This window comes from Arachis ipaensis, chromosome B10 (genome assembly GCF_000816755.2).
Source record: "Arachis ipaensis cultivar K30076 chromosome B10, Araip1.1, whole genome shotgun sequence".
Lineage (NCBI taxonomy): Eukaryota > Viridiplantae > Streptophyta > Magnoliopsida > Fabales > Fabaceae > Arachis > Arachis ipaensis.
The window spans coordinates 18,888,462-18,903,976 of NC_029794.2; the positions used below are offsets into that span (position 1 = coordinate 18,888,462).

The 15,515-nt window shown below is 37.5% G+C and overlaps 1 protein-coding gene and 2 long non-coding RNA genes across 3 annotated transcripts; 2 read left to right on the plus strand and 1 right to left on the minus strand.

Moving 5' to 3' along the window:
* On the plus strand, nt 7,415-7,808 carry LOC110268200. Its single transcript, XR_002356312.1, has 2 exons — nt 7,415-7,576; nt 7,669-7,808. It is a non-coding gene; the product is annotated as an uncharacterized LOC110268200 (long non-coding RNA).
* Nucleotides 8,540-9,339, plus strand: LOC110267866. Its single transcript, XR_002355815.1, has 4 exons — nt 8,540-8,651; nt 8,763-8,847; nt 9,016-9,090; nt 9,169-9,339. It is a non-coding gene; the product is annotated as an uncharacterized LOC110267866 (long non-coding RNA).
* Nucleotides 9,764-11,310, minus strand: LOC107620291 (protein FAR1-RELATED SEQUENCE 3-like). The gene is made up of 5 exons (XM_016322473.1): nt 11,137-11,310; nt 10,777-11,025; nt 10,473-10,694; nt 10,193-10,376; nt 9,764-10,107 (listed from the first exon to the last, which is right to left on the minus strand). The coding sequence occupies exons 1-5, from the start codon at nt 11,308-11,310 to the stop codon at nt 9,764-9,766; spliced, it is 1,173 nt and encodes a 390-aa protein (XP_016177959.1).

Sequence of the window (15,515 nt, forward strand, 5' to 3'; positions counted from 1 at the left end):
AGAGAAGACAAGAGGAGAGAGAGAGAGAGGGGGAGAGAGAGAGAGAGAGAGAGAGAGAGAGAGAGAGAGAAGAGAGAAGAGAGAAGGGAGAGAAAGAGAATTATATATATTATATATATTAAAAGTTAAAACTAGTTTTAGCCTATAAACCAGTTTAAACTGGTTTTTTTTCTATTAAAACTGGTTTTATTTGATTTAAACTGAGGGAGAAGGGAAGGAGAGAGAGAAAGAGAGAGAGGGGGGAGAGAGAGGGAGAGGGGGAGAAAGAGAGAGAGGGGAGAGAGGGAGAGAAGGAGAGAAAGAGAGGGGGAGAGAGAAAATGTAAAAACTAATTTTATATATATTAAAAGTTAAAACTAGTTTTAGCCTATAAACCAGTTTAAACTGGTTTTTTTTCTATTAAAACTGGTTTTATTTTTATGAACTGATTTAAACTGGTACACTGTATTGTAAACTGGTTTAAAATCAGTTTCTTATTTGACAAAGTTTGGTTCAGTTTTTAAACCATTTAAAATGGTTTAGTGCAGTTTCAGTTCAGTTTATGAAAAAAACTGAACTATGAACACCACTACTAAGAACCATTATATCCATTGGAATGATATGCATCATAGGAGGGATTGCAATCATAGTAGCTTAATTGAGGAGGTTGCCATGAAGATTGCTCATATGGAAGTGGCTCCCTTCATAAGAATTCTTTCCTCCCATAATGTGAGCCATCATTAGAGTCTCCACTACCTACAACATAGTCATAACCATATCCAAAACCACAAGGATAAGAATTCATCTGGAAAAGAGGAAATCAAAACAAAAGTCTCAAAAGGCAAAGAAAAAAGTAAACTACTAATTACTAACAAGACCTAGAAATAACCAAAAAGTAAGATATTCACAATATGAACATATTCACAATAGCCAATAACATAACACCATTGCAATTCCCCGGCAACGGCACCATAAACTTGATAGAGCAAAACCGTCGGCTAAGAATTTCTTCTCGGTTAGAGGAAATGACTTTGTTGTAAGTATAATTCCTAACTGACAAGCAATGCTCAATCAAAGTTTAATTTGGTTGTCAGAAGTACAAACCCCAATGAAAAGGTAATCGAAGTATTCAAACCTCGGATCGTCTCACAAGGAATTGCAATAAAGTGATCAATTATTGGCTATGAAGAACAAGGGGGTTTGATTTGTAATTAGCAAGAAAAGTAAATAACAAGAAAGTAAACGACAATAACTAATAAAGACATGAAAAGAACTCTTGGCTAAGCATGGGAATTGAGATCACCATCCTTGTCTACAAATTATATATTGACAATTATGAGGGACCAACCCATTTAGTCTACTTCTATGCTTGAAGTAAGTACAATGTCTACCTCAACGCATTAAATACGTCAAATAGGCTTGATCAACATCAATCCATAAGTCATAACCTAGCTACTAATTAACTTAGTAGTAGGCTAGAGTCAATGGTTATCAAATTGACCACATGGAGTTCTTAAATCACCAATTCGTTGAGATCCAGTGACTCAAGGTCACTCAATTCCCTTATCCTAGGCCAAGAGTAAGGAAAACTACACAATAACTAGAGAAAATATTTCATCAAACACCTAGAGTGCAAGAAAAGTAAACATCACCAAATGCAAGAATTAAAGAAACTCATAACTAATATAAGCAAGAAATCAATAATAACAACTAAGATAAGCAATAAAAGATATGGAAACATTAAATTGCATTAAAAGAAAATAGAAATCAACAAGAGTTTATAAACATAAAAGAGAGCAAAATAGGAAAAATGACAAGTAAAACTAGAATAATAAAGATGTAACAACATGAAATTAAAAGGGAAAACTAAATCAAAACAAGAATTGAAAGTTGGATCTAAAGAAATTAAACCTAAACTATCCTAAATTCTAGAGATAAGGGAGAGCTTCTCTCTCTATAATTCTACCTACAACATGATGAAAAACTATACTATGGTTCTCCCTCCAATCCTTTGCTATCCTTAGGTTCAAAAGCATCAGAAATGAGTTGGATTTGGGCCTCCTTTAGCTTAGAAATCGCCCCCAGCGTTTTGCCTCTAAGTGAGTCACGTGACCAACATCACGCGTATGCGTGGATGATGCGTGCGCATCGCTTGCTGATTCTCTGGTCACGCATACGCGTGGGTAGCGCGTACGTGTCGCTGGCGAATCTTCATCTCACGCGTACGCGTGCGCGTGGCCTTCAGTTCAGCAAATCCTCATTTCTTCATGAATTCTCCATTTTTGCATTCTTTTTCTTCATTCCTTCAACCTAATCTTTGCCTTCTAATCCTGAAATCACTTAACAAACATATCAAGGCATCGAATGAAATTAAAGTGAATTAAAATTAGTGATTTAAAGGCCTAAAAAGCATGTTTTTACTCTTAAGCACAAAATAGGAGTAATTCACACCACCATGCTATTTCATTGAATAAATGTGAGAAAAGATGATAAAATCTCCTAAAATTAACACAAGATAAACCACAAAATTGGGGTTTATCAGTCTTTCAGAATTTCATTTTGATGTTAATCATAATACAAATTGCATAATAGTAATTATATAAATTATGTTAAGTAATTTATTTTCATTTCGGAAATAATATTTTTTATTTATAAAAGAAAAATAAAACATTTTTAAAATCAATTGATTATATAGCAATATTAATGATAAAAATGAAAAGTTTCATCACTAATAACTTTCACAATAAGTGGAACAACGACGTCATGCTTTTTACTTGAGGAGCACGTACTTCTTCAATTTGCTCTGCTAGGGTTTTTTCCAAAACAGAATGTTTTTGCCATCTAGGTCAATGTTTGACTTTTGTCAATTTCTTTCTTTATTCCTCTCTTTATTCCCTTCTTTATTCCTTCTCTTCAATTCACCATAAGAGTTCTTTCATGGAATTATCGCAGTTTGGGGAGACCTTTGGCAGTCCATAACCTTAAAGGGATGTGCTAATCCCACTCCCCTGAGATTGTGTTTCTATGTGAAACAAAAAACCAATCTCGTTTGGTGGAAAATAAGTTGAGATCTTGTCATTTTACGAATTGAAAGATTGTTAGTCCGACGAATACAGCGGGTGGATTGGTTTTAGCATGGAAGGAGCGCACAACGGTTGAGATTCTCGCTGAAAAAGAGTTTTTCATAGCTGCCAAGGTAACTGATACTACTTTGAATTATTCTTGGGGCTGATTGGAGTATATTTAAATAGTCTGGATGAGATTCGGTCTACCCAATACACAGAACCTTCCGTTTTTGTACAACGTTTCTTTGGAAATATTGTAATTATGGGTTATTTTAATGCTATAGTGAGCCTCGATGAGAAGGAAGGAGGGGGTTAAAATCATCTTAATCTATTTCTGAATTTGTGAATTTTATTGATATTGGTAGACTGAAGGACTTGAGTAAGATTGGGAGAAGGTTCACCTGGACTAATAGGTGATGAGGGCAGGACTAGATCAGGGAGCGGCTTGACGCACTTGCAAACGGTGAGTGGATGGACCGTTTTCCATCAGCCTCGCTATCTCGGCTCGTAGAAAATAGTTCAGATGATGTGCCTATCCTCCTTAATACAAATTGGGTCATGGAAAAATCTAAATGGAGGTTTAAGTTTCAAGAGAGGTGGTGTGGTTTAGAAGAAATTCAGGTAATTATCACCAAAGCTTGGAAGGAATGGGTGGATGGCTCAGTAATGTTTGTTTTGGCTCACAAATTGAAGCACTGTAGGCACCATATTGTTCAATGGCAGCAACAGAACAAATATAATTCGAAGAAGAACATTGGTGAACTCACATCTCAGCTTGAAATTCTCAAAGAGGAGGGTATTATAGGGGGAGAACAGGTTGAAGGATTGGAAAATAAACTTGAGGATGCTTACTTTAAGGAGAAAAGCTATTGGAGGGAGAAATCTTGTGTAAAATGGCTTAAAAAGGGGGACAAAAATATAAGGTTTTTTCACCAATCATTCCAATCCAGAATCTGAAGAAATAAAATTTGGAAACTGTAAAAGAATGATGGTACGTATGCTACCACCCATGAGGAAATTTCACAAGTAGCTGAAACATACTTGAAGGATATCTTCACATCAATTAACCAAGCTAATCCGGCACATGCATTCAAAGATTTTGAAACCAAAATTTCAGCAACCATGAACCGAAAATTTACTAGACCGGTCAGTTTTGATGAGGTAAAACGGGCGGTCTTTAGTGTTCACCCCCAGAGCGCTGCTAGTGATGATGGATTTACGGCTAAATTCTTTCAATTCTACTGGAGTTTAGTAGAGCAGGATGTTTTTAAGGCTGTTCGCAGTTTCTTTGTCAGTGGTAGACTACTAAAGAGCTTCAACTATACACAAATATGTCTCATTCATAAGATTCTTGATGCAAAAGATATGACATAGGTTAGACCCATCAGCCTTTCCTCAGTTGTGTATTAAATTATTTCTAAAGTACTATTCCATCGGCTATAGAAATTTATGACTTCGTAGATCAACCCTAATCAGAGCGCCTTCATTAAGGATAGATTGATTTCAAACAATGTCCTAGTCGCTTAAGAATGCATGCACTATCTAAAGACAAAGAAGAGAGGCCCATCGAGTGAAATGGCTATTAAATTGGATATGAGCAAATCCTATGATCGTGCTGAGTGGCATTTTCTTTGGTTCATTTTAGAGAAATTGAGATTTGAATCTAGGTGGATTGGTTGGATACAGGAGGTCGTGACTACAGTTTCTTACTCTGTCGTTGTTGAAGGTCAACCTTTTGGTTTTTTAAACCAAATAGAGGTATCCGTCAAGGAGACCCTCTATCTCCCTACCTTTTTCTTTTCTGTGCAAAAGGATTATCCTTTTTGCTAAATAAGGTAGAGTAAAACGGTCTCATTGAAGGTATTCAGATCAACCGAAGATGTCCTACTGTTAATCATTTATTGTTTGCGGATGACTCAATCATTTTTTGCAAAGCGTCAGAAAACAGTTGTAAAAATATTCTCAGTATACTTCAGCCATACGAGGGGTTCAGTGGCCAAAAAGTTAATTTGCATAAATCAGCTCTATTCTTTAGTAATAATACTCCTCTCGCTGCTCGATTACTACTGGCTCAGAAATTGAAAATTGTTCATATTGGTGCATAGGATAAATATTTGGGTCTTCCATCTACAGTCCAAAAATAAAAAAGGCCATCTTCGGAGAAATCAAGTACAAGGTGAGGAAGCGAGTTCAAGGGTGGAAAAAAACTTCTCTCCTCTGCAAGCAGGCATGTTCTAATCAAAGCTATTGGTGGGGAGGCTATCCCAATTTATTCATTATCATGTTTCCACCTTCCTGACATTTTAATTAGGGAGATTCACAACATACTCTCCCAATTTTGGTGGGATAAAAAAGGTATAGAGCGAAAAATGGCTTGGGTTAGTTAGGATAATATGATAAGACCGAAACTGGAAGGTGGACTAGGTTTTAAGGACCTAGGGGCTCAGAATTTGGCGCTACTAGCAAACAATATTGGAAAGTTGTCTCTCAGCCACAATCACTCCTATCTAGACTCCGCAAAGGTAAATATTTTTGATACAGTTCTATAATGAATGCAGAGATCGGAACAGTACCTTCGTGGGGTGGCGTAGCATATTGGAAGGGTGTAAGGTTGTTGAAAAGGGGCTGGTTTGGCGAGTTGGTGATGGGTCCAGTATCCGAATCTTCAACGATCCTTGGCTTGCTCCTCCACATCCCTGTGTTGTTCCTTCATCTGAAGCTTTCAATCTGCAAAATCAACCACTATTGATGGTCAAAGACTTAATACTTTCTAATGGTCAGTGAAATCAGACTTTAATTAGAAGTATTTTTTCTGAGAGCACTAGTCAGCGTGTGCTAGCAACAACAATTGGGGGTGGAGAAGATAAAATTTATTGGGCCCTTAATAAAAGTGGTTTGTATGAAGTGAGTACTAGGTACTGTGTGGCTTATGGGTTCTCGCATTCTCCCATTGAATTTTACCCAGAGATTATGAGATAAGGGAATTTGTGATGAGAATTGTGGAAGATGAAAATCCCAGCGAAGATTAAGATTTTTCTTTGGAGGGGCTTCTATGAAAAGCTTCTAGTGCTGCAAAAGCTTCATCATCGCATCCCATTAATTCAATCCACCTGCCGAAGATGCCTGCAATTTCCAGAATTAATCAATCATTGCATCTTCTATTGTGAGAAATCAAAGAAAATTTGGTCAAAAATAGGTTTACCAGCTACTAGAAGGGGCACCGAAGACTCTGATTTCTATGTTGAGTGGAATTTGAGAATAGGGGTCTTGCGTACCCAACCCAATAGCTCCTCTCAAAGGATGATGATGGTGATTTTGAGCTGGTTCTTATGGAAGGCTAGAAACAAGTTCATCTTTGATAATGTATCAACTAGTGTAGAAGAGATAATGGCATCGCCTTTGAAGTTGTAGAAGGAGCTTCAACAAATCTCTAATTCCTAATTGATGAGCATTTCACTTTCTTTTGTTTCTCTTATTAGATTATTATATGATGTTACCTCTATAGTAGAGCATTGGGAGTCTCCCATTTCTTTTACTTGTCCCATATATGGACACCCATATGTTTCTTTCGTTTCATGAATGAAATTATCTGACTTTAGAAAAAAAAACTTTCACAATATGTGTTACCTTACATAAAATATAAGAGTAGCTTCTTCCCTCAAAATATTTCAATTAAAATATTCTTCCCTCCAAATACATCACCCGTCTTCATTGTTAGAACTTAGAAACAAAACCTAAAAACAAAACCCAAGCTCTAGCATGTTCAGTTAGAAACAAAATGCAAACCCCAATCCCAACGGCTTTGGAATTTCCCCAAATTTATGCTACTGGAATGAGCTCTTTGTTTGCGTTTCTCTTTATTGTCCTTCTTCCCTTTTATTTGCTTGCTTCTTCTCCGCTTGCGTTCTTCTACACGCCTCGTCTCTGGTAGCATTGTGAAATAGTAACCCCTAGCCCTAGGTGCTACTCTGCCCGTCATGCAGTCGTTGAAGTAGGGAAGAAGAGGACGAAGGAGAAGGCTACGGCCACGATACAGACAAAAGTTGTCTCCGCTGCTTCTTGCACCTCCAGCACAGTATTCTCTGCTTTACGCTACTTGAAGAAGAGAAAGGTTTTTTGCCCACTGTTTAATTTAATAAATTAGTTTCAGTGAATTTTTTAAGGATACAGTAGTTGTTTGACTAAAATAGAAAGAGAAATAACCTTGGTGATTTTGGGAATTCGCTAATTTATTTGTGGGTTTGAGAACACTGGTAATCTGGTATGAATGGCTTTTCATGTTTACAATAATAATATAAAGAAGAAATCAAAATGAATTAGCCTGATTCATTTAGTTCTTAAGAATAATGTACTCTATAACTCCATAACATACAAATTTTTGTAGAACTTGCTAAGACCATGGAAGGATTTGCTGCAGACTTTGGACTTTATGGCAATTCGACATCTGGTTTTGCTTCATCCCAATTGGATTGGTTGTTTCTCTCCAGCGCACACGTCAACAACAATGCTCCTTTAATTTGATTGGATCCAAAGTAAGTAAATCCATCTTTATCTGATTACTGCGTACATGTGCATCCTTTGAACTACGATATGTGTCTTAGAATCTTCGTCATGCAAAACACAGAGATAAAAGTAAGACCGTGGGATTGGAAGCTGAGTCAAAAGCAGTAGCTCAAGATTGTGGGAAAGGTTGCAACAATTGCATGCCCATGCAAATCTAGATACAAGGACTAAAGGAAGAAATGAAGCGACACAGTCAAAAGATGGATGAGATGGCTCTACTACTAAGACAACTTATGTGGCTGATGCAGACCCATCCATTGATGTCAAGACTGTTACATCAACAACCAAAAATAGTGGTGTCTTCCATTTTAAATCACTGACTAAAATAGGCGACACGAAACCAGACAAGACATCATCCAAGTCAAAAAGACGATCCACTTCAAAACAAAAAGGCATTCATAAGGATACACCTATTGATGTACCAAATTACAACTTGGACCATTTGGCTTTTCGTCGCTCAAGGCGTAAAAGGAAGACCTCATCGACTGGGACACCTAAACAAATTATCTCTGGGGAAAATGATAAGTTGAAGGTAGTTTACTTATATCCCTTATGAAGTTGGAGACTTGGTTTCATTTTGTCATTGTACATCCCTTTGGAACCGTAATTTCTTCTTAAATGGTTGTGTCCTAACAGAGGACTTTATTCTCAGACAAAGATAGGGCCAAAGACAAAAAAGAAAGGACACCACAAGCTAACAAAATTGGTCCATCAAGACCTGCATCACATATTGGTGAAAGACCTTATGTCGATCTACTGTGCAGAGATTTAACCCAAACCAAGCAGAAGTAGGTGAAAAAATTTCAGAGGTATGTATGTTCATAGAAATATGGTATAACTGTAATTTAGAGGAATTTTTGTTGTCTCAGATCATAATTAATCGTAGAACTCTCAAGTAATTTCAAATTGAGAATTATTTTAAATGAAGTTGTGATTTATGCCACAAAACACCATGTTCACATTTTATCCTCAAAAGGAAATGCGATTAGCAGGCACCGACCTTGCAGTAGCGGCATACATTTTTGGAATGGGAAAAGACAAAAGGTAGGCACATAACTCAGATAATTTTGCATTACTGCCTTATGTGATATATTTGAGGTAACATAATATGCAATAAACAATTAATGTTGTTGAATGGTTATATGCTTTGCACAGGGAAATCTTGGTCTCGGACCTACATTGCTATGGTGATAGGAAAGCATTCCAAACTCTTATCCCCGGCCGAAGAGTTGTAGACGATGTAAGTGGCTAATAACGGTGGCATTTAATTTTTATGCTTGATTGTTTCAATCAATTAACCTCTTTGGTAATGAACTTGTATATTTAAATGTCTCTGTGATATTTTAACTATTCGCATAACTCTTAATGAATTTGTCACCCGTTTCATGGCTAAATTCATCGTTTTTAGATTATAATCCTTGTTGCAACGATGCTTACCTACAATTCTGGTCGCCTAATATGATATTTGCCTCCAACATTTGCAGTGAGAATTAATGCTTATTTTAAATCCTACTTGCATGCATCTTATCTCAAAAAATTAATGAATTGGGATAAATTTTAGCAACTAGCTTGTGGCTGTGGACATTTCCATGGTGGAACAGCCAAATGGATTAAGGATAAATACATGGCCAAGATAGATGAGGTGTTGAAGATATATGTACCTATTTGGCACGACGACCATTGGTTTTTACTGGTCATTGACATGTTGGCAAAGCAGCTGTTGTACTTGGACACCGCACATTTGGCTAAGAAAAGAGATTCACATGTCTTGCAGATTAAAAAAGTGGTAAATTACTTATTGTACTAGTGCATGGATAGAGATTACCGGTCACAGACTTTCAGTCTTGTTCTAAACTTATATTATTTACAGGCCTTGTTCTTGGAAGAAATAGTTTTAGATGAGTCTTGGTATGCTTGTAAAAGGCATGAAAGGCCAACTATCTCTGAATTTAAGCTAGTGGAACCCAAGGTCAATTAGCAAGAAGTTGGAACGTAAGCTTTTTGTTATCTTCCTAGTACAAAATCACAATCTTGTATAATACTAGATAGTGTTTGTCTTACTCTTACTTGTTGGAATTACTATTTACATTGACTAAATAGAAATGATTGTGGAGTGTGGATCTATCAATGGATGATTTATCTCGATTGTGGAGGTCTCACAATGTAGAGGTATCTACTCCTTTATGGTTGCATGGTATGTCACTTTGTTTCCAACGGTGACACTCACATTCAATCCTTTCTGAAGTCACATCATGAAGAACATGATAAAGTCTACCTGGTCGTCTAAATTTTGCAACACAATGAACAACATTACTGCCCATACCACTTTTGCCGACATGCTTTAGTGCAGCAACTTTTGCTAGTTGATCCTCCACCTCTGCAAATAATTCTGCAGTGTAAACCATTGCTGCAGCCTGCTCAATGGAGTCCAACCCAGTAGTCAGCAATGGCTTACTATACATAGACTTGAATTGAGTAACGAGTTCATTGTTACGGTAATCTTTAACCACACGCTCTTGATTTTCCACAAGCTCAAGCAAGGTTTTTCGCGACTTAATAAACCTTTTTTTGGAAAGAGTTTATACCTTCACATCGAGATGTTGTTCTAACACTTGCACTAAACTTTCCACGTAGGTATATAGTGGCCCACATTTCTTTATTGGCATATTTGGTTAAAAGCCAGTGGTCCTCACCAATGTCAAATTTCTGAATCATTTCTTCCCAGTAAGCTTTAAATTGGGGTACCGTCATATTAGGATATATCGATACCTTAAAAGCATCCGAAAGAGATTGATCCTTGATATGACTATTTGCATTTTTCTCAATGTGTCATCCACAATGCCTATGTGTGGCGCTAGGGAAGACCTCCTTTATTGCTTGTCGCATTTGATCGTCATCGTCAGTCACTACAACACTTGGTTCCTTGTTCATCATGACATCCAAAAATTCCTTCAGCAACCATGTGTAGGTATCTCGAGTTTCATTGGCAAGCACAAGAAACCCAAATATGCAAGTCAAGCAATGATTATTTGATCCAGAGAAAATCAGGTTTATTATATCTATCCTTCTTATAAGTGGAGTCGAAAGCTAACACATTTCCAAAGTATTAGTAGTCATTGATCATAAGTCCATCAGCCCAGAAAAGATTGCCCATTTTATTACTGTTGACTAGTGTATAACGAGCAACAAACATTGGGTCCACATCTGCCTTACTCTGAAGATAAGCTACTACGGCCGCAGCATCTTTGTGCTCTATCTTTGCACACCTATCCCGATCAATGAAGTTATAAACATCCTTCTTCGTGAAATTAAGGTTACCATAGCCACCAACAAGCTTAGCCAAAATCCCAACAATTTGAGAAGTTTGAAACCCATATTCCTTCATGTAAACAATCTGGGCTTTGTCAGCCTCATTCAACTTCCAATGGTTAGAAATTAAATGAATAAATTATTCTGGGATCATTGGATGGTTGTGCTCTTCTTCTAGTGTCTTGACTCTCCATTTCATTGACAACTTATCCAAATAAACAGAACAACGTGCCTTGTAACCAGTTCTAGTCTCTGGTTTATAATTCCTCTTTCCGTCGACTAGACGATAGTGTTTTGGATCCCTTGTCCCTTGGCGATTGAAAACATAGTACCTTCTATTCAAATTTCCATCCTCATCTCTTGACAGGTCTCTTTTACGGATAGTAAAACCCATATCTCTCGCATACTTTCCGTAAGCTTTATAGGCATGAACCTCCTCGTCAAACTCAGCACTCTATAGCATAGTTGCGGTAACCTTGTCATCATCTTTCTCTATGCTAGATTCAACATTATCAGTATTCTCAACACCTTGATGAGAATCTTCATCCTCATAGGAAAAGCTATCATCATTGCTGCTACTGCTCCACTCAGGAGCTTGATCACCACTGCTAAATTCATCCATTTTCAAGCCTCCAACTTAAAAGGCAGCACCTAATAAAGAAAGAACACCCAAAAAAATTTTACAAATCACCTAGAAGCACAACTAGGATTCTTTGTCTTCATATATAAAAACACATCAAACTAAAATTTTCATGCCATTAAAAATAAGAACAAGGAAACATTTTCCTCTCTTAATACATGCATGGAATAAATTTGGTAATAGGGTTATTATTCATTGTGTTTTTAATAAAGCTTTTGGGTTATTCATGATTGAAAAGTACAAGCAGTAGAGCAAGAAAAAATTCTTAAGGGAGAAAAGATTGGAGAAAAAACCCTCAAAATTTCGGAGAAACAATGTTGAATATAACAATAGCAACAAATAACAAAACTCACCAGAAAAAGTACCAAGAACCAAAAAAGTAAAAAATATTTAAAAAAATATCGGAGAAAACTCCCAAATCTTACCTTAGAAATTAATGGAAAGAGGTGTATGGAGGAGGTGTGAGAGGAGGGCCATAATGTCACTTTCCACAACAGCAATGGACGCACGGTGAGGGCAACCGCAACACCAATAGTGATGGAGGAAGATGCCATACCTCAGTTTGTGGGTCTTCAGATTTACTTTCAATGGAGGAGTGGAGAAAGGGTAATGACTCGTGAATAGAAGAAACTAAGAAGCACAGATTAAAGTATTGTCAGCAAACAAAGGAAGGAGGAGCCATAAAAGTTTTGGCTTTGAGAGAGGTAAAGAATGGCTGATCACACTACCAACTAAGAAGATTGAAAAATTGGAAAAAATAATGACCGGGTTAGAGAGAATAAAGAAATCAGGTTAATGCCGTTTGTTAACTCTGCAAAACTTACTGCTATCCCTGACAGTCTCATGTCCACTTGTCAATTTTACAATCTACCACATCTTTTCGGCAACGTTTCGGCAAAAATGTTTAGGCACCAAAGAACGCACCTAAAATATATTTTATTCAATAAATCAATAAAACAAAAAGTATTAGGCCAACACTCCTGTGTAGATATCAGTGCGACAAGTGTTAATGGAAGTAGAAATTTTTTTGCAGGGGTTGCATGTAACACCCTAATTACCCTAAGCCTTACCTCATGTCATAAAGCAATGGATAATTAAAGGTCATGATAATTCTAAGGCTCATACAATAATATATATATATATAGAAAGAAATAGTAATTTTAGAAACCCGATGAAGAAATAAGCTCAAAAGCAGAGTTTCAAAAGCGCAAAACGTTCACACGAAACTAAAGGCATAAGGGTACAAGGTATAGATACAAGATATAAGATTCTGGGACACCAGAGGCAATCCTAGAACTTCACATCAAGCATAGTATTCAAGTTTATAAAACAGATAAATAAATCCTTAAATAGGTCAACTATCTTAGGGGATTTCTAATCTAACATTACACCACTGTCCCACAACCTTTGCCAACCTAACCGCCATGCGATCCCATTGCCACCGCCTACCGAACCTCCTCAATCCCAGTAGAAAACACAAGTAATTCATACAAGTAAAGCACAAGTAATTATCAAGTATAGCAGGTAAATCAAGAAGTACTTAAGCATGTTATACAATTAGGCATATTATGCAAGTAAACGAAGCAAGCAACCATATAGAAGATGCACATGATGAATGCCTGCCCTATTGGCTGTGATATCACACTGTTAGTTCAATTGCCAACCCGACACATTCCCATGGGAATGTCACCTTTCGATCACGAATAAAATGGGTACCCCTAGGGATATCGTGCCCGACACACGGTCCAGGGATATAGTGCCTACGCACACTCCTATGATTCCGAAAGGATGCGAGCAGGATACTCAGCCACATACCTCACATCTCAACGTAAGCGGGACTAACCACCGCCCTTATGTCGCCGCCACGACCTCAACAGGAGGGATTAACCTACCGTCCCTGCCAGGCGCATAACATCTCAACAATATCAGTATAAATCATTATAAATTCCATCAGTGATCACTTTCAGTATTCAATCTTTCTCATTTAGCTTGAGTTCCAGACTCGTCACAAACATTTCCAATTTTCTTATTTTCGCAGCTCATTATACTCATCATCATACAGTACTTCAACGGTCCACTCACAAACTTCAGAAACCTAAGTCTCCGTCTTCTAAACTTTTTACCAGAAAATATCTAGTTAAACTCACTTAGGGTATTCTCTATATTTCAAAGCCTAAAAACAAGTTAAAACATCTTAGATAAGCGTTACGGAAGTTTACAAGCTTGCCAGAAAGGTAAAACGGCTAAAAACAAGGTTTTCATTGAAAAACAGAGCAGTGTGCGTACGCATAGGGGTGTACATACGCACGCCCAGAGGAGTTTTCCCAGCTTGTGCGTACGCACGATGTTGTGCATATGTACAATGATGAGCGGATATTTTATACGCTTTTAGGCATCATTTTCATATAGTTTTTAGTATGTTTGTTTAAGTTTTATTTAGTTTTCATAGGTTTTAGTGCAAAATTCACATTTTTGGATTCTACTTTGAGTTTATGTGTTTTTATGAAATTTCAGGTATTTTCTGGCTAAAATTGAGGAGTTAGAGCAAAAGTCTGATTTAGAGACAGAGAAAGTGCTGCAGATGCTGTCAGGATCTAACCTCCTTGCACTCTAAAGAGATTTTCTGGGCCCCAGAAGTGGATTTTAGCACTAAAAGACTGTTTTACCCTTCCTATGTAATCCTTAGTCATTAGCTTAGTATTTATTTGAGAACTTTTACAGACTTAAGAGGAGGACCTGTCATATTTTCGTTTATTGTATTTTCTATCAGTATGAGTTTCTAAACCTCCTAAGTTGAGGGGAGGAGCTCTGCTGAGTTTTATGGATTAGTAAAGTACTACTGTTCTATCTCAATACGTGTTTGATTCTCTATTCTAAGATGTATATCTGTTCTTCATCATTATGAATGCGTTGAACCGGCACAAGGTTATCACATTCTATATGGGTTCAGAGTGAGTCTTTCATCGGACAATGATGAACCACTAGCTTGGTCATACATCTCTCAGACGGCTAATCCACGACTTCGTTGGGAACTTCTCGAGACACCAGTTCAGCCGAGGTACGGGGAGATTAGAGTCTTTGTGGTAGAGGCTAGAACCAAAGGCGCAACATTTTCTGATCCGGGAGATTCGACCTTGTCTGTGGCATTTTGAGTAGGATCACTAAGGAGAATGGACTGCAGGAGCTTCACCCTCAATTAGACTGGATCCGCACTAACCCTGGGGTTCAGATCTGGAGGAGCATTGGCGATCCCTTAAGAAAGGCATTGATCACATACAGCCTGCCATAGAAGAAATCATTCACAGTTGAAGAAGACAGTAAGATCGGATTGATCCAGAAGAACAAAGCATCTCCAAGCCTCAACCATCTTCATATCATTGCATTCACCATCAAATGACTAACGTTTTTATTTATTTTCTTTTCATGCGAATTAAACAAACAAACAACTCTTTTATCCGTCTGACTAAGATCTACAAGATAACCATAGCTTGCTTCAAATCACAAGCCTCGTGGGATTCACCCTGACTCACTCAGGTATTACTTGGACGACCCAGTGCACTTGCTGGTTCATTAGTGCAAAGTGTAATTCCACGCTACGATACAACTTGTAAATTTTGCAGGGTGTACGTGAGCACCAGAGTGTGTGAACGCTCTCAACAGTAGGCATATCCCTGTGTGTGTGTGTGCGCATTAAAGTGTGCGTACGCATGTTTTCTGAAAATCACAGGGTGTGCGTGTGCACCAGTGTGTGCGTACGCACAAGTGAAAACATGGCCCCTGCTCGGAGCATGCGCCCAATAGTGTGCATCTGCACACAAACCAGAACTCACAATTTCTGCAACATCACAGAATTCAGATTTTTGACACCAACTTCTAATGATCTTATCTTTTTCTACAAAATTTCAATTTCCACGAAATCTGTACCATTTTAAAACTCTTTGAATTATCTTTAATTTGAT